Source organism: Doryrhamphus excisus, chromosome 6, assembly GCF_030265055.1.
Source record: "Doryrhamphus excisus isolate RoL2022-K1 chromosome 6, RoL_Dexc_1.0, whole genome shotgun sequence".
NCBI lineage: Eukaryota > Metazoa > Chordata > Actinopteri > Syngnathiformes > Syngnathidae > Doryrhamphus > Doryrhamphus excisus.
The window spans coordinates 11,672,696-11,691,064 of NC_080471.1; the positions used below are offsets into that span (position 1 = coordinate 11,672,696).

Below are 18,369 nucleotides of genomic sequence, written 5' to 3' on the forward strand. Positions count from 1 at the left end.
CGGAACTTTAGGTTGCTAACGTCACCGGCGTCGGTAAAATCCACTTCCGCACAGCTGATCTTGACGTCACTCTCCAATATGGCAGACTGGAACGGAGGTATTTGTTTTGACACGTCAATTCCGAACATTACTAGTAAAAATAACAATACGACGACTCATTAATGGTCATTTTCTGGGGGTTTAGTCTTAAAGAGGAAGCAGGCGTTCAGGTGTTTTGTTGTTAATCCGCGAACCGCCGAAAATGCAGCTTAAAGCTTTGCTAACAGGCTAAGTAGTTAACTACTTGGATGGTTGAAGAGCAATCAGAGGAAGTCTCAGTGTTCGTATGAGATTTTAACAGGTTTTCGGTTGAATATTCATTCAAACGTTTTTTCCCCATTTCCTTTTCCCGATCTGCTCGCCATCTGTATGTATGTAATGTATGTTAACAATATCCAGGTTCTATATCTGATTTTCTTTTCTCAGACGTAAGAGGCGTTTCAGATTCAATATTTCCAATCTTTCAATAGGCCATGGATCTGTGGAAGACATGCTGGATGCTGAGAATAAACGTCTGGCTGAGAACCTGGCCACCAAAGTCTCCAGGCTGAAATCTGTAGGTCACAACAAACTATTGTTTAAGTGGGAGAATGAGTTCTGATAAATCTTCAACATTTCATCCAGTCTGGCCAACCGTGCAGTGCTAAAAAGTGCGTTGGATACACCCATTTGTTGCTGTAGTGTTATCTTAAGTGGCAGAGTTAATTAAAATAGCTTGTTTCATCAAGCAATTAAAAGTGTAAAGTAATGTCAGTTTAACAAAATGTTTCTTTGACAGCTGGCGTATGATATTGACAGAGATGCTGAAGACCAAAATGAGTATTTGGATGGCATGGTGAGCTCATACAAAATGATCATCTTTTCTGATTTACTCCATATTTAGGCCAACCTCTAAGAACCTAACCTGTGCCCTGTTCCTCCAGGACTCAAACTTCCTGAGTGCGACGGGCCTGCTGAGCGGCAGTGTCAAGCGTTTCTCCACTGTGATTCGCTCCAGTCGGGACAACCGCCGCATTCTCTGCTACGCCTCTGTGGGCCTGGTGCTGATCTTCTTCTTGCTCTACTACCTGGTCACCAGGATACAGCGTTGATGTCCTAGGCTGTATCAGTCGGCATCACCGTACTCATGATGCAGAACTGAGCCAGAAGTTGAAAACTGGAACATCATGTCTGATAGACTTTGATCAAAAACAGGAAATGGATGGGATGCAAAGTGTTGATATGACCAGCAGGTGGTGTCAGAGCAGCTCGGAACCAAACACTGATGTGGATCAAACACTTAAAGGGTCACACAGGGTCATCCTGTATATGGGTGTATCCATATGGGTGTATCCATATGGGTGTATCCATCATAAGAGCAGTGAAATAATACCAGGTTAATGTGGAGGAAAAAGTGAAAAAAATGAATTTCATAAAGCCTCAGCTACTGAAACGTTCTTCTCCTGAAGTGATACAATGCTAAATAACTCCAAATTTGACTTTGGTGGTGAATAGAAGTAACAATTACATATTTGGAAAAAGGAGACCTACATATCTAACTCACAAACACTGTAGCAATTGTTAGCTTACAAAACAGTTTAACTGCAATTGGCAGAAGACTGTTATTGGTACAATGTTATTGTTTTCTTCCTCTGTTCTTTTCATAAACTGTATTTAACATTTTCTGTTCTTGCCGACATTCAGTGTATTCAGTGAGTATTTCCAGGAAATAATTATGAATTCCATTCAGCTTTAGGTTAACTTACTTTATACCATTATTTTTTATGCATGCAATAAATAGTTTTAATGCTGAGCTTGTGTAGTTTCTGCACATTCGGATACTGAATAACCAGTTAAGTATTTCAGTTGAAAGAGTGTTTTTGATGACTGCACCGCATGTAGGAATAGAAACATGTAAAATGACGTAACAAATTGGCACATTGTTGGCCTTCGTGTGTCGCTTCGGGTCCGCTCGTGTTCACTCGGCTTTGTTCGGCGAATCTCATTGTGAGGACTTATAGAAAAAGAAACCGCGGTGAGAGGCCTTTTATTCGTTGTCGGTTCTTTTGTGAAGATATGGTTGTTTTTATACGTTATTAGGTTTCTCCGTGTTGGAGATTGCTAACCGTCCCGTGACCCTTCGGTTAAATTCGGCTCTTGTCGTTCGCCGAAGGAATGGACGAGACGGAGTCGGCGACGAAAGCGCTCGGGCTGCATGAAACGCCCATCATCGACGAGCCGTCGGCGGAGCGGGTGGGCTCGGATACCGAGTCGGAGGCCGAAGTTGCCACGATGACCGTGATGGCGGCACCGGGAAACATCGACATGGGAGCCGAGTCCTTGCCGAACTCAGACGAGGCCGAGTCGGCTTTCGCAGGCAAGGAGGGCTTTAAGCTAGCAGCAGGCCATGGCGCTAAAACTCAAAAGTCTTATTTTATCTTTACACTAGCGACTTAAAAACACTATGTATAATACATTATGTACGTTCAAACATATTATTGTAGCTTGCATAATTTTTGCTTCGACATCTTAACGTCCATAACCTAAACATTTACACAAGTAAACTACTCACTTAGAACGGTCTCCAAATTCTGTTCACTTCTTGGAGCATTTTAACTTTGCAGCAACGCTAACGTTCCTAATCATCAGTCACTAAGAAGAAGTCCACTTCTTTCCACATTACACGACACAGTTTATCGGCATTGACAGCAAATGTTATTACCGAAGTGAATGATGCGATATCAACGGAACTGTTCATAGAGTGGCAGTGTAGCTAAATTGTTTTTAAATTAGGACACATCCTCAGAAAGCTGAGGGAAGATCCTCTATGTGACGAGAGTTGGTTGTTTTTAGGAGTATCCTGGGGAAAAAAAGTCTCTCAGAAGTTTGAAAGTGATCTCATTGGTGGTCTGATGTCATTGGAGGGACAGATTTGCCTGTGGTGTAGGTTCATATAAACATGCCAGAGTGCAAATACTTGTTTCATCTTACAACATATTTGATGTGACGTAAATACTGTACATGTTCTTGAATGTGTATTAAGTGATAATGTTGTTATTGTGCAGAGGTTTCCACAGTTGCGGTGTCAGATGTTCAGGCTGCAGATGACAACGTTTTTACCACCACGGTGAACGCTACTGGAAACCTCCCTGAACATGTCCTGGTACACCACACCATATTCATCACATCGCTATGACCACCCTCGAAATGATGCTATACGTGTGTTTGTTGCAGAGCGGAAGGACCACCCTTCAGCTGGGTGAGGGTCTCAACAGTCAGAAGGCCACTCTTATTGTAGTCCACACAGACACTGGCATTGTGGAGGAAGCAAGCCTGAAGTCCACTTCAACAATCTCAACAGGTGCTGCATTTTCATGTTTTTTCTTAACAGGGTTCAAACACATTCTGGGAAACCTGAAAAAAATTCATACCCTGTTATTGGATTGTACCACATTGTATGTGTAGTATGTAGTATGTAAGTTAGTGTCCGTTATGCTGAGGTTTGTGCCTCAAATAATACTCATTCATTCATTTTCTATCGCTTATCCTCACGAGGGTCGCGGGGTTGTTGGAGCCTATCCCAGCTGTCTTCAGGCGAGAGGCGGGGTACACCCTGGACTGGTCAGCAGTCAACAGCACACTAACTAGTTAGCCTCCAGTTTGTTTATTCTAAATTTAACAAAGAGTTTCAAATGTAAGAAATAAGAAGCCAAAAACCTACCACTTCCACATGGAATGGGAGGAGAGCTTTTTTTCCACTATGTCATATTGGCTATGCCATGGATGACTCCATGCAGTGCACGTTCTCCCGTGTGCGTGGTTTTTCCGGTTTCCTCCCACATTCCAAAAACATGCTACGTTAATTAGCGACTCCAAATTGTCCATAGGTATGAATGTGAGTGTGAATGGTTGTTTGTCTATATTTGCCCTGTGGTTGGCTGGCGACCAGTCCAGGGTGCACCCTGCCTCTTGCCCGAAATCAGCTGAGATAGGCTCCAGCATACATTATTTTAAGTCATGGATCAAATTATTTATGACCTGTATGATGCTTTCACCTGTTCAAATTGTCAGGTCCACCAACTCCACCCACCCCACTAACTCCTCCTCAAGACAAAGACTCCTCCTCCAAGTATAACTGGGATCCGTCAGTGTACAACAATGAGCTGCCCGTGCGCTGCCGGAACACCAACGGTGTCCTCTACAAGAACCGCCTGGGCTCAGGTGACCATCTTGGTAAGATGGGCTGTGCCAGAAGACACAGCACTCACTACAATCTTGTTGTGTGCTCAGGGGGTAAAGGTCGCTGCGTCAAACACGAGCATCAGTGGTTGACGCCTACAGAGTTTGAGGGCCTTGCAGGTCGGGCAAGCAGCAAAGACTGGAAGAGGAGCATCAGATATGCAGGAAGACCTCTGCTCTGCCTCATACAGGTACCACCATGTTTGTATATGTTGGTACCGCCATTCAGCCGAGTGGTCCTGTCTTAACTTCTGGTTTGTGTATGCCTGTGATCAGGATCGTATCCTGAACCCTCATGCCGCTTCGTGTACGTGTGCGGCCTGCTGTGACGATATATCTTTGGTGAGTTACAAGGACTGTCTGTTGTGCTGGGAATGGACTTGAGTAGGGAGTCCTGATACTTTTCACTTCCGATCTGTTACAGATATTGTAGCCTCGAGTATCGGCCATTCCTGATACGGAGCTGGTCATCTTTTGTGTTATAGCTAATGACTTATTGTCGTCCCCTGGGAGTTTCCTGTGTAAAATGTGCAATTACTTTGGTTGTATTACACTTCCAACCATGGGAAAGTTTTCCCAAAAAAAATACACACAACCGACATTCTTACTACTAGCTTAACACGTTAGCACATGCTGTTGTTGTGATTACATGGGCTCTATCCGGCTGCTGCTGGATAGACCTGTTCGAAAGAGAGATATGTCTTATTAGTCCCAAAAGGGGAAAATGTTGGGGAGGAGTCTGGAATGGACAGCTTGTATTGGAGTGCCAATATTAGAGATTTTAGATGCAATACTAATATTTTTTTTGTTGGTATTAACCCGATATTATTAGTCACTATCAATATGGTATAGGGACACCCCTCGACTTGATATTGTTCTCCTTGGACCGCCAACTTATTTGTCGTCATGTTTGTGTGTCCAGTGTTCCAAGGATGGAGAGTCTCTGGAAGCAGAAACCATCACTATGGTACATTTATTTATTCATCTTTTTGTTTTCTGTGTCTTTCATGTCAACATTAAGTACTTTTTCTGATGCTCTCTCTGGTCTGCTTTGGTCCGGTCGGGATCACTTCAGAACGGTCCAGTTCGCCTTTTCGTCCCCTACAAGAGAAGGAGGAAGGAGAGTGATTCGCCTACCATTCCCACCAAAAAGGACGTTTCTACAAGCAAAAACATCACACTGACCCCGGGAACCACATGTGGGTCACATGACCACAGTGTCGCTCTGTTATTGGGTCATTAGAATAACTTTTTGCTGTCTTTGTTTATGCTCAACCCACAGTCACGGTGTCCCCCACGGTGCAGATCACCCCGTCTGGCACGTTGACCTTCGAGCGTGCCCCGACAAACGACGCCACCACAGCTGCCACCATCATCTCAGATGCCTCAGCACAGAGTGAGGTGTTCACTAATACAGCAGGTACTATCCGCACTTTTAATCCACTCCAATCCTTCAGGAGGCAGTCATGCTTGTCCTCCAATGATGTGGCTTATAAATCTGGACCCGTAGTCACAAAGCTTCCTCTCAGAAAGCTACTAACTTCTACTAACTTGACCTCAATGGTCTGACTGGTCACTCTGCTGACAGAGGGTGTCAACAGCCCCAAGTCATCACTGCTGCATTGTTGCATTTTACCCATGACCAGTTATTGCAGTGTTGCGATTACTTTCATCTGAAGTGTTATAGCGTTACTGTGCAAGGTGGATAAGCTCATTCCTGATGAGACACACAAACACTACAAACATTATTGTGTGTTATTAAATCACTGTCATTTAGCGTACGGAGAACAGCTCACCTTTCTCTCCGTCTTTCCGCCATCTTGCCTATTCACACCATTCCGAGGCTTCTAGAGTCCTCCTCATCATTCCTAACATTTTGCTGCTTTAAAGCATTAAAGCCTATGAAGCTTTGTGAATAACTTTTATCTTAGCAAGTAAAACTTCTAAGAAAATATTTGTAATCCAATGACTTCTTTGATTTCTCTTAGTGTGACATCTTTAAGATGTATTTTTAGCCTTAGGATGCTTTGTGAATACAAACCCTGATGTTCATGGAGCTACACTAAAAGAAAAAGAACCTACTGGGGGAAGGGACCATAGATGGATAGGTTGTTCTCCGTAATGATCTGCAGAGGGGACATCGCCCCTGCAGCCTATTCATCATCAGGAGCTGTAGAAGAACCGCAGAGTTCTGACTGGCTCCCACCTACCTGTAATTAGATCTCAGGAGACGGCGCGGCATTGGATACCTCGTGAATAATGAGGTGCCGTCATGGTACTGATGGCAGATGGTGATCTAGATTCCATCTTCCATACATGTCTCTACACAAATCAATTTTAACACTGTTACCTCTGTTAAAGAGGAAGGCTAGGTATCAAAAAGTATCAAAACCAGGATCTGAGTTTTGTGCTGTTGATATCAATACCAATCATCCATGAGTACAATCGGCCGATACCGATGATGAAACCAATCACATGTGTAAATGTATTATTGGCTGTTTTGTTCTTTTACAATATAAAAATGGCCCATAGCTACTAATTTCAAGCCAAATAAGGCCAATATGCTTGTTTTACAACATACATTTCAGAATGCAGGTGGCATGGCGGTTGAGTGGTTAGCGCGCAGCGCTCACAGCTAGGAGACCAGGGTTCAATTCCACCCTCGGCCATCTCTGTGTGGAGTTTGCATGTTCTCCCTGTGCATGCGTGGGTTTTCTCCGGGTACTCCGGTTTCCTCCCACATTCCAAAACATGCTAGGTTAATTGGCGACTCCAATATATGTGGCCTGTGATTGGCTGGCGACCAGTCCAGGGTGTACCCCGCCTCTGTCCCGAAGACAGCTGGGATAGGCTCCAGCACTCCCGCGACCCTCGGTAGAAAATGAATGAATGAATTTCAGAATGCATTTCTTTTTAGTCTTCTCACATTATTAACTGAAAACCTCAATGAAAGGCAGGCTTGCAGCCCTGGTGACACCTACTACTGTATATATGAAAGGGGAACCATAACATTTACACAGAAACATATTTGACTTATTTTTTCCAAAATCACTGTTCAACCAACTTAGAGGATCAGGATTTAAGGAGAATTTGGATGTGAGAGCAGCATGATTGTGCTCCGACAGGACCCCCGGGTATTTCTCTCCACATAGTATGACAGCCTATCTATCCGCCCCCCAAATGCAAAGGTATGAATGCAAAGCACAGTATCGGCATACTGTGCTTTTTCACGGAAATCAGCTGATATTGATCACTGAAAGTGGAGCAAACAAGTGAGGGTGATGTCAGTAACATCTTGTTGGCATAGTGACATTTAATTCTCCACCATGTTGAACCAAACAGAGTTGTAACTATCAAAAAACTAAAAAGAAAACCTTGTGAAACAGCTGGAATCGTCAATCTTTCTCCAGATTTTGTTCAACCATCTGATGGATGATTGATGTCCGGTTATTTATGGACAGGTCAGGTCAGCTGAGAAGGAATCTTTCACCATGACATTGTTAGGAAGAAGTAGGTCAGGAAGTGGACTTATGGAGACCATGCTGACATGCTAACCTAGATCTACTCTCGCTCTCTTGCTCTCTCTCCAGTGTTGACAGCCTTGCCGGCCCTGACGGTGTCTCCCCAGGCTAAGATGGCAGTGACTGCCCCCTCAGCCACGCTGGTCAGCGCACTTGAGGTGGGGCCCGTGGTGGCGGCGGCAGCGGTAGGGCCACCATTGAGCGAGTGCCAGAAGAACCCCTGGCAGGGCCTGGAGGACATAGCCAACACGCTCATGAACAATGTGCAGCAGCTGAAAGTGTTAATAGAGCAGGCCAAAAGGGACGCCGCTGGGGTTAAAGGCCAGGGAAGCCAGAAGGAGGTGAGAAGATCAGTTCACCTTAACACTAAAATAGGAGGGGGTCACAAAAATGTTTAAAAAGAAAACTTTTGAGCACAAAAATGAAATTTGAGGAAGAATTGCCTATTAGACTATGAAATTATATTTAATGTCTTTGGAACCTTATATATTTATTACTCACTCAGTGTTTGTGTGTATGTGTGTGTTCAGCCTGCTGTTAGTCAGACATTCCAGAGTCACATTTCCTTCCAGCCGTCAGACGATTCAGAAGCCAAGCGGAGCACGGATATCACAGAGATCATCATTAATGTATGTATGACACTCTTTAGCATATTTTCCTTCACAACTGGCGTGTGACCAATAGCTGCTTACTTAAAAATCTAAGGATGCAGGGGATGTGGTGCATTTTTTTAATTTTAGAATTTTTTTTTGTTTTACATTTTTGTAAAAGATACATGTGTATTCAAAGGCACAACATTGTGCTACAGGTGAATAGGATTATTCATTCATTCATTCATTTTCTACCGCTTTTTCCTCACGAGGGTCGCGGGGGGTGCTGGAGCCTATCCCAGCTGTCTTTTGGGCGAGAGGCGGGGTACACCCTGGACTGGTCGCCAGCCAATCATAGGGCACATATAGACAAACAACCGTTCACACTCACATTCATACCTATGGACAATTTAGAGTCGCCAATTAACCTAGCATGTTTTTGGAATGTGGGAGGAAACCGGAGTACCCGGAGAAAACCCACGCATGCACGGGGAGAACGTGCAAACTCCACACAGAGATGGCCGAGGGTGGATATTATTATTATTATTAGTACTAGTAGTAGTAGTAGTAACTGGGCCGCGCTTTGGATACGCTTGCTTTACATCATTGCCACACCAGTGAGTGCCTGTATACTGTGGTTGTCTTGTACTTGGGCTACAACTAACGATTATTTTATTAGCCGATTAATCGGTCAATTATTTTTCCAATTCATCCATGAATCAGACAAAAAAAACAACAACTAATTATTACTGCCTTTTAGCAGCAATCCCTTTTAAGAATGCATGAATTGACTTTTCCCTCCCCCAAATCATAGCAAAGAGGTCGAGGAAGAGGAATTTCTCAGACAGCAAAATTAAATTAGAGAATCAACTGACAATCACTCTACTGCAAATCAACGCGTCACTGGCACAGACTGCTACATGTGTAACACCAATGAAGACATAACTAATAAATAAACTTTAGGGGTAGGCTTGGCAAAAAAGGCTCGCCTTTTTTAAATTGTTCATTGCTTACATGTGTAACTATCTTGTTTTGCTTGAAACACAAAGATAATAGGTCTGCATTCATGAATGACTAAGAAAACAAATAATAGCCACATTTGAAATCAGGACATTTACAGTACATTTTTAAATGTAACGATTAATCAATTACGGGCGGCACGGCGGTCAAGTGGTTAGCGCGCAGACCTCACAGCTCGGAGACCAGGGTTCAATTCCACCCTCGGCCATCTCTGTGTGGAGTTTGCATGTTCTCCCCGTGCATGCGTGGGTTTTCGCCGAGTACTCCGGTTTCCTCCCACATTCCAAAAACATGCTAGGTTAATTGGCGACTCCAAATTGTCCATAGGTATGAATGTGAGTGTGAATGGTTGTTTGTCCATATGTGCCCTGTGATTGGCTGGCCACCAGTCCAGGGTGTACCCCGCCTCTCGCCCGAAGACAGCTGGGATAGGCTCCAGCACCCCTGCAACCCTTGTGAGGAAAAAGCGGTAGAAAATGAATGAATGATTAATCAATTACCAAAATAGTTGTAGGTTATTTGGATAATAGATTAATCATTCATTCATATGCAGCTCTATCTTGAACAACCAAATTCTTTCTGTTGGCTACACGTGCCATCACTGGTCAAGCGGTTAGTAGTTTGAGCTACTTTTTTCTTTCAACATCGCTCTCACACTTCACATCTTTCCCACCATGCTTCATTTGCAGGAGATGTGCGTGAACTGTGGGCGCGTGGCCCTGAGCGAGTGTGCGGGCTGCCACAAAGTCAACTACTGCTCCATCTTCTGCCAGAGGAAGGTAAAACAAATGTTTGTGTTCATGATGAAAGTACAGTAGTATCTTCCGAGACCAGCAGCAAATAGTTGTTACAGTGTACATGTTTTATGCTTTATCACATATTTTTAACAAAATACTGATTTAGGGTGAATGAGATGTGTTTTCTACCAATAAACCGCTTCTTTAGGGAGATAATATGCAGGGATTCGGTGTATAGTGATGACAAGTAAAGTCTCTTCACTTCATTGCTGCTTTGTTTTCCTCCCTTGCAGGACTGGAAAGATCACCAGCACACCTGCTGTCAGTCGGGAGGGGGAGGGGCCCTTCCGGCAGAGGAGCCAATGAGCATAGACAAAGTTAAATGAGGGCAGGTGTGGCAGAACCTGGCCTCTTGTGCACAAAAGGGCTCTTCAATGTGTGCAAGTCCTCTTGCGCAGATCGGTTTGTCTTTCTGACTTTGTATTCATATGAAGATGTACTTAATGAGGTTAATCACAGCAGCTCCCGGTGGCCATGAAGGAAAGCTTCATATTGAATCATATTTATTATCTCTGGAGGTTTGGTGAAGTACCGTGTTCTGGTTTGAAGGCTTGCCAGTTTGCTGTAGCATTATTTTCTTAATTACTGTGTTAATTTTTATTACATTGTTTACTTTCAAGTCATTTGGTTAGTTTGACCCTGAATTGAAGTTACAGATAACAAGCGAACCAAATGCATTTTGATGAATTCTTTTATTCTGAAAAGATGATTATAAAATGAGTTCCTGTCTGTGGAGCAAAGGTGACACATGTCTGCTGAAGTGTTCCTTCAACTGAAGCTTCTTTGCAGGTTGTAGCAAAGTAGTACATCCTCATAGGAAGGCAGCAGGATAAAGCTTTTAACGAAGCAGAAGCATCTTCACTCATGTATCCAAAAAAAAAAAAAAGTCCACGCACCCGGTCAGCAGGCGTACTCATCTGGTGTGGAAGGAGCAGCAGTGATGTAAGAACTTTTTGAAGAACCTCCTGAACTCTGTGTTGAAGACTGTGTATATGATAGGATTGAGCGCGCTGTTGACGTAGCCTAGCCACGTCACAACGCTCATCACGACCGCTGGGACGCGGCAGTCCTGGCATCGAGCTCTCAATATGTGGAGGACGAAGAAGGGCGTCCAGCAGAACAAGAAGACGCCTGCAAGGTGAGAAGAAGAATAAACTCTGGTGACAAGCTGCTCTTGATGAGGTAGTGAAGTGATTTTGGGTGAGCAGCCCCAAAATCAATGGCGTTCTTGAACATACAGTGAATGTGACTCTAAGGCATAAAACAAGTTACAATAATCCAGTGATCTCAAATTGAGGCCAAAGCTGGTTAATCGGGACCAGTCAGGTGATCTTCACAAGCAGGTCTCCTCCAGCATTACTTTTCACACTCCCAACTTGTGCCCGACCTGGTTTTACACAATAATTGGATTTCAGATTAAGGCGCTGCAGGATTACCCGCTGCGTGCTAAAGGGAAGCACTTCTCTGCATTAGAACCCGATGTCGGACGCTATTAATAGGCCGGCCTTTTCCCAGTGATGTGTCAGTGCCTTTCCACACACATCAGAGGTGGAGGTGAGGTGTTCAAGTACCTACCTGTACCAGTCTTTCAAGGTAGACTGTAATGAGGGTGTTACTTGGTTTGACCCATGTGGGTTTGAAACTGGATTTACACTACATGCCTCAGGTGACCCAATTCTGACCCCCAAAAATTATCATAAAAATATAATGTCAAGATGGTACATTAATGTTAATTTTTATTACATTGTTTACTTTCAAGTCATTTGGTTAGTTTGACCCTATCATAAAAATATAAATGTCAAGATGGTACATTAGCAATATGTTTTTTTTTGTTTCTGTCCAGCCATTGAAGCAGATGGTATTATTGATATCAATGCTAAACATATTTGCTCTGCCAGGGAAAATGCAAGCTACACCTTCCCTGTGGTATGGATTATTATTTGGCTTTATTTAATGTTTTGTTATGCAAATCTGGAGCGGTCGGAGGGGATAGAAAATGAGAAAAAAAGAAAACAGGAGGGAGAGTGTGGGGACAAAAGGGGCACAGTACAAAGAGACGAGAACAATAGCAACAATTGTAATAATAGAACAAAAACAAACAGGACTACAGCAAACCAGCAAATGCCTACGATAGCTACTATAAAAGACCATAATGGAGAGGACAAAATACTATCAACAGCCACAGTGATATTATTGAAATGAAACAGTCAAACATATTAGTGGTAATAGTAGTAATGAAACTATTAAACCTTGATAGTGAACAGAATAATAACACAATTGTAATAACTATAATCCTATTGCTAACATCAACATAACTAATAAAACCAATAGCATAATGACATCCTGGATGAGTTGGTGAATTATTTGGGGAAGTACTTATGCACTTGGAGTGTGTATATGTATTCATGCACAGGTATCTCTTATGTGTGCATGTATACATGCATAAATGTGTAATTGAGAATGTATGAAAGGTGTGGGACTGCCTCCTACCACTCAGCAAACCCCGCCCCCACACAACCCCCACCACCAGATAGCCACCTACCTTTGGGGGCGGGCAAAACCTAGAGTGTTGGCTAGTGTCACATACACACTATTAGAGATGGGGCTGTTTCTTTAACCAATCAAACTTCAGATCGAGACATGATGGAAATGAGTCACTGACTCAGGCGTATTGGTAACTATGTATGTATTCAAATACAATGGGACTTTATATATTATGACAGATAGTGTATCGGCATCGCAACAGCTCATGATGCAGTCTATCACTTTCTACGGGTGACTGTTTGAAACCCAGCCATGGCACATATTTATTGTTATTGTTTTGTTTTTTGATACTGGCTCTCACGGTGTATGGCGTCTGACTGGCCCACTGAAGGCCAAGGTACCAAATGCATCGCCTGTTTTTCAACCTTTTTTGAGCCACGGCATGTTTTTTATGTTGGAAAAATTTTGCGGCACACCAATAACCAACATTATTTGCTTCTTTCAGCTTTTTCCTGATTACGGACTCGCCACAGCAGATCCTTTTGATCCGCATACTAATTTAACCAACAATGTTACAAAATGTCACCACTACCTCTCACGTGCATCACTAAGTCTATTAGAGGAACGAGGGAATCAGCTACGTGTTGCCACACGGACGAATATTACATTGATCTGCCAGTCTTTACACCAATGACACGCGACAATGACATAATATTTGCAGAAAATTATTAATACATGTTAATTAAAAAAGTGATATTGAATAATTCCTCACGGCACGCACAGTTGTTGAAAATCACTGCATTAGAGGCATGTTAAGTATATGTACAGTGTATGTGGCACATTAAATATAATAATACTGTAGATTAGATGTACATTAAATATAAAACTGTATTCTTACCTACGACGACGGGTAGCACCTTCATGGCCTTCCTCTCCCTGCTGTTGATCTTGGCTCTCTTCCTCCTGTGATGGTCAGGATTGAACTTTATCTCAGCAAAGCTGACCGTGGGCACAGGCCCATCTTTGCACTCTGTGGGGTGGGGGGACCTCTCCAAGGACGGGAAGGCATCAGGTTCGTCTGGGGTATCTGTCAGTTCCCGCTCAATAATGGGGGGTAGGGGTGGTGGCAGCCCGGCCAGCGGTGGGAGTGAGGCGGCAGCCTCCTGCAGCTTGCGGCAGGCCTGGATGCTGCTCCTCAACTTGGCCTTGCGAGCCTCTTCCCAACGCCGCAGGCCACGGAACATCCCGCAGTAGAGCAGGAGCATGATGGGACAAGGGATGAAGAAGGAGCACACGGACGAGTATAGTACGTAGTCATCGTTCTCCAGTTTGCATTCGCTGGGGTCACGGCCCGGCACATCATTGATGCCAAACATGATGGGTGAGGCCACTGCCAGCGCCAGGACCCACGTGGCTGACAGCAGGACAGCTTGACGCAGATCCACGTGTTTCCTGTTGTAGTTGAGGGGGATCAGCACGGCAATGAACCTGCAACAACACAAACATCTCTCAGTTGACTTCTAGCCTCCGCCAAGCACTGAAGCACTCATCCATGCAGACCTCCTCCATCTGTTTCCTGTCTCTTTCCTTAAATCATGGCTACGTTCATTTAAAGTTCCAAAAAGCCTGCCATTGTCCCCATTCGTCCACATTAGCGTCCTGGCCGCCATCAGTCTCTGATGTAATCATATTTTGCTGAGTAAGTGCATCAGATTTGATGAGCTTTTCTATGGTTTTAGGCCTGGAAAGTCATCGTTCAGCTTGGCCATAATCTCATTGAGCGCCACTAATGAGCATGGTCGTCCTCGCGCTCGCATTCTTCACTGGAGTCTTTCTTTGCTCCCACTCAGCTTTTAACAAGAAACATAGTTTATAGTCAAGGACCTTGAGGTTCTACAAGTCTCTTTACTTGGCGGCCATCTTGATGAATCAAGATGCTAAGGGGGGTGGGTAGATGTTTCTTATTAACTTACCAGAGGCAAGAACTGCTCCTACTCCACCCACCAGGACGTAAAAACGATTTTCAAATCTGAGCTTTCTTACCAATATCTGATATTGTCCAGCACCGAAACCAACCTATACAAATATAGGCAGCAACTCTTTTTTCAAAATGTGATGTAACGAACAAAGATATTAGACTTCTTCTTCTGCAGGGGTCAGGAACCTTTTTGGCTAAAAGAGGCATGGAAGCCACATTTTAACTGTATTTCCATGACAGCTATATAATAAATATTTTTAACATTGAACACAACTGTGTGCTGGTGACCAAATGGTTAGCGTGTAGGCTCGATTTTCCACTTGGGCTGCTCCGGGTACTCCGGTTTCCTCCCACATTCCAAAAACATGCTAGGTTAATTGGCGACTCCAAATTGTCCATAGGTATGAATGTGAGTGTGAATGGTTGTTTGTCTATATGTGCCCTGTGATTGGCTGGCGCCCAAAGTCGGTTGGGATAGGCTCCAGCAGACCCAAGCGACCCATGTGAGGATAAGCAGCATAGAAAATAGATGGTTTGAGATAAGGGATGAGATAAAAGGATAACTCCACACAATAAATCTCCATGGTAACTTATTATTCCACTTTCGTGGAACCAGATCACGGATAAATTGAGCCAGGATAACCACGATATCCCGGCTTTAGTTTTGTGCAATAGGCCTCTGTTTTTGTTCCACCGTAGAACTTCCACTGCATTTACAAACCACACCACAACTTTCTGCACCCCATACTGTGTTTCCCATGATGTCCTGTTGCTTTTCCGAGTACTGACCTGTCGATGCTGATGGCACACAGGTTAAAGATGGAGGCAGTGCACAGCATCACGTCCATGGTCATCAGACTGTCACACACGCTGGTGCTGAGTGTCCAGATGCCTTCCTGGAACTGAAACAAAGGATACACCCAGTGAGCACACTCATTCCCTCAGTGGACACTTCACTAGGTACACCATCTAACGAGACCCGATCCAAAGATTGTGTTGGATGTTGACTTTTGCGTAATCATTTAAGAATATATTAATACATGTACAGTACTTGTTTTCATTATTTTAAGGGTCATGTTGATCATGAGGACTAGGGTAAGGTTCTCACAAGAAATTACATGATGGTGGCAGCCAGTCACATTGATTACGCTAATCTACAAGCAAAATGCTTCCAGAACAAAAGTAGTTAGTCTTAGTTGAAGTCACTAATAAAAAAAGTCAGAAATGTAGATTGGCTATAGTTTCTGAGATAGAGTATTGGGTCAAAATAGGGAAATTTATACAAAATAAGGCAAAAAAAATTAGTTTATCAGATCATACAGTGTGTCTACCGGCAAGCAGTTCTATCTGAAAGCCTGTCTGCACATTCCAATACATTCATTTTTATATGTCAAGAGAGTTTTCACATAAAATGTTTTGTTTTGATTTGCAGAAATCTCTTTCTTGGAAGTGGACAAAATACGTGCATGTAGAGACATTTCATGAACAGGAGCAGAATTGCACTTTTACATCAGAGTTTCTTAGAAACTACAAGGCAGATAATTATAAACAGCTGGTGGCAAGACCTGCTGAAGTCCTACAAAGCCTCTGATGTCATAAGATATTTTTTTGGTTTATTTCTTGAAAGATAACGATATTTTCAAAATATACATTTTATTTTTAAGCATAAATGCCTACATCTATTCTATAGACAGATGCCATTTCAATGGAAAACATGAAATATCTTGAATATCTTGACTACATTACCTAACCAAGCAGAGTTATCTATTGATTTTCAGTTCATCTTATCAAAATAAATGACTTTTATATGCAGCTTGAGACAAAAAAATGTCTAGACCACTGTTATTAGATATGTAAATGATTGTTAAACAATGGTTAGACATATAAATGATCATTAAACGAGTCTCTTAAAGACAGAATGACTGTTATATTGATTTATTAAATAAAGGTAAATATGAAATAATGAATGACTGATAGGTAAAATAAGAAATCAATTATAATGAAATACATACAAATTCTTATTGAATGCTAATTAAAGACATGCATGATGATGATTAAATGCCACTTAAACGCTAACCTCAGAGTAGACGAAGAGGGGCAGGACGAGGACAGCCAGCATTAGGTCTGCCACGGCCAGGCTGACGATGAAGTAGTTGGTGGTGGTCTTGAGTGCCTTCTCCATCAACACACTCACACACACCAGCAGGTTCCCACCTATGATCACCACGATGAGCAGGACACCGAACACCAGCGCCGCCACGTTGTGTCCCCCTGCAGCCGCGGACCCTCCTACTGACCCTCCAGATCCTCCAGCTCCGCTCACATTGGCCGTCATCTCCACAGCCGCGGCTCCTCTACTCCGTCCCGGCCTCTCATGAAGGACGGGGCGGCTGGTGTTCGCCGTGCTGGTGCCTCATCCTTGGGGACGCACCTGACGCGTAAAGGTGGCTAACTTGAAGCAAAAAAAACAGCTACAACGTCACCGTGTGATTAAAAAGTATAAAAATGCACTTAAAACGTCACCGGTGTGGTTGAAAAAGAACATTTTGAGGGGCATGAAGATCCAAAAGTTTAAGGACACCCCACCCCCCAGGTAGTGTGACGTGAAAGTGTCCCGTTGAGAGTGCTCTCTGCTCGGATGTGTTTACTTGCAGTCACCCTGGAGGCCACCGAGGCCAAATTTGCTAATTAAAGCCGCTTATAAACTGCGCTGTACGGTGTCTTTCAGCACTCTCTGACCCGTGCTGAGTGCGCATGCTCAGATGCAACGTGAGCGAGAGAGAGAGAGAGAGAGAGAGGTCACACAATACCAATAACCAGCTTATCCGGTCACTTCATTAGGTACACCATCTAATCAGATCCAGTCCAACAGCTGCATCACAAATGTTGCCTTTATCAAGTTAATAATGGCCACTTTTGTCTTAAGTATGAATTTATACTTTATTTATATTTATTTATACTATATTTATAGATGAATACTGACAACTGTTTCTATATATTCTGACTTTTTCTGTTTAGCAGGCTGGTTTAAATGGTAGCAGAAAAAAAGCCCTCTTCCAGCATCAACCTGTGGCCATTATAACACCTTCATGTAAGTCACGTTTTAACTTTCATACAAGTGTAAAAAGAAATCAAGCAGTGTTACTCGTTGAGGGTTAAACCTAAATTTGGGGGGTTGATTCTTAATCTTAATTATTATTTATTCAACACACCACTTTATTGTCAATAATTGGGATGATCTACAACTGATAACGTCTGATTCTGCACCACAGCCCCATTGCTGGACTGTTGTGTTCTGAGCAGGCCTGTCCAAAGATCATGGATTGTGTTGGAGTTTTCCAGTGTGTGGCATTGGATCTTAATGTAAATCTATAATCTCATTAGACTCTGACCAAGGAATGTGGCATGTTTTAGAGGCGGAAGAAAAACAAAACAAGTGCGTGTTGTGAGCCTGCAGGGCCTGACAGCGTGCACGGGAAAGCACCATGCAGTTAATGAACAATTGTTCTTCAGTATGAAACTGTCAGGAGTAGACGGGTAAGACTTCCTTTCAAGTGGGATTGTTTCATTTCACTAAACACGCTTTCATTTGTAGCGGCAGTGCCTGATGACATGCGCCTGTTTTACATTTGGTGATGATGGGGCATGCTAGATCTTCTCTGTGAAAGCCACGTCAGCTCCAAGTTCTTATTGCGCGATCAACCTCGGCATAACATCTATTC

At 43.3% G+C, this 18,369-nt stretch overlaps 3 protein-coding genes across 4 annotated transcripts; 2 read left to right on the forward strand and 1 right to left on the reverse strand.

Annotated features, from left to right (window-relative positions):
• Positions 1-9: 9 nt before the first annotated feature.
• Positions 10-1,831, forward strand: bet1l (Bet1 golgi vesicular membrane trafficking protein-like). 2 transcript variants are annotated; one of them, XM_058074898.1, is made up of 4 exons: positions 10-97; positions 510-595; positions 818-874; positions 963-1,831. In XM_058074898.1, exons 1-4 carry the CDS (start codon positions 79-81, stop codon positions 1,128-1,130), a joined length of 330 nt encoding a protein of 109 aa, XP_057930881.1. In that variant the 5' UTR covers positions 10-78; the 3' UTR covers positions 1,131-1,831. The 2 variants fall into 2 exon arrangements, with proteins under 2 accessions (XP_057930881.1, XP_057930882.1); XM_058074899.1 differs by lacking the exon at positions 10-97 and adding an exon at positions 117-419.
• Positions 1,832-1,977: 146 nt separating this feature from the next.
• deaf1 (DEAF1 transcription factor) lies at positions 1,978-11,812 on the forward strand. The gene is made up of 14 exons (XM_058074760.1): positions 1,978-2,053; positions 2,192-2,395; positions 3,084-3,181; positions 3,253-3,379; positions 4,090-4,239; positions 4,309-4,448; positions 4,534-4,599; positions 5,180-5,224; positions 5,333-5,456; positions 5,540-5,677; positions 7,848-8,119; positions 8,309-8,407; positions 10,078-10,167; positions 10,419-11,812. The coding sequence occupies exons 2-14, from the start codon at positions 2,194-2,196 to the stop codon at positions 10,509-10,511; spliced, it is 1,644 nt and encodes a 547-aa protein (XP_057930743.1). The 5' UTR covers positions 1,978-2,053; positions 2,192-2,193; the 3' UTR covers positions 10,512-11,812.
• On the reverse strand, positions 9,935-17,380 carry drd4a (dopamine receptor D4a). The gene is made up of 4 exons (XM_058074763.1): positions 16,725-17,380; positions 15,437-15,549; positions 13,568-14,157; positions 9,935-11,316 (listed from the first exon to the last, which is right to left on the reverse strand). The coding sequence occupies exons 1-4, from the start codon at positions 16,980-16,982 to the stop codon at positions 11,099-11,101; spliced, it is 1,179 nt and encodes a 392-aa protein (XP_057930746.1). The 5' UTR covers positions 16,983-17,380; the 3' UTR covers positions 9,935-11,098.
• Between the last annotated feature and the right edge of the window lie 989 nt (positions 17,381-18,369).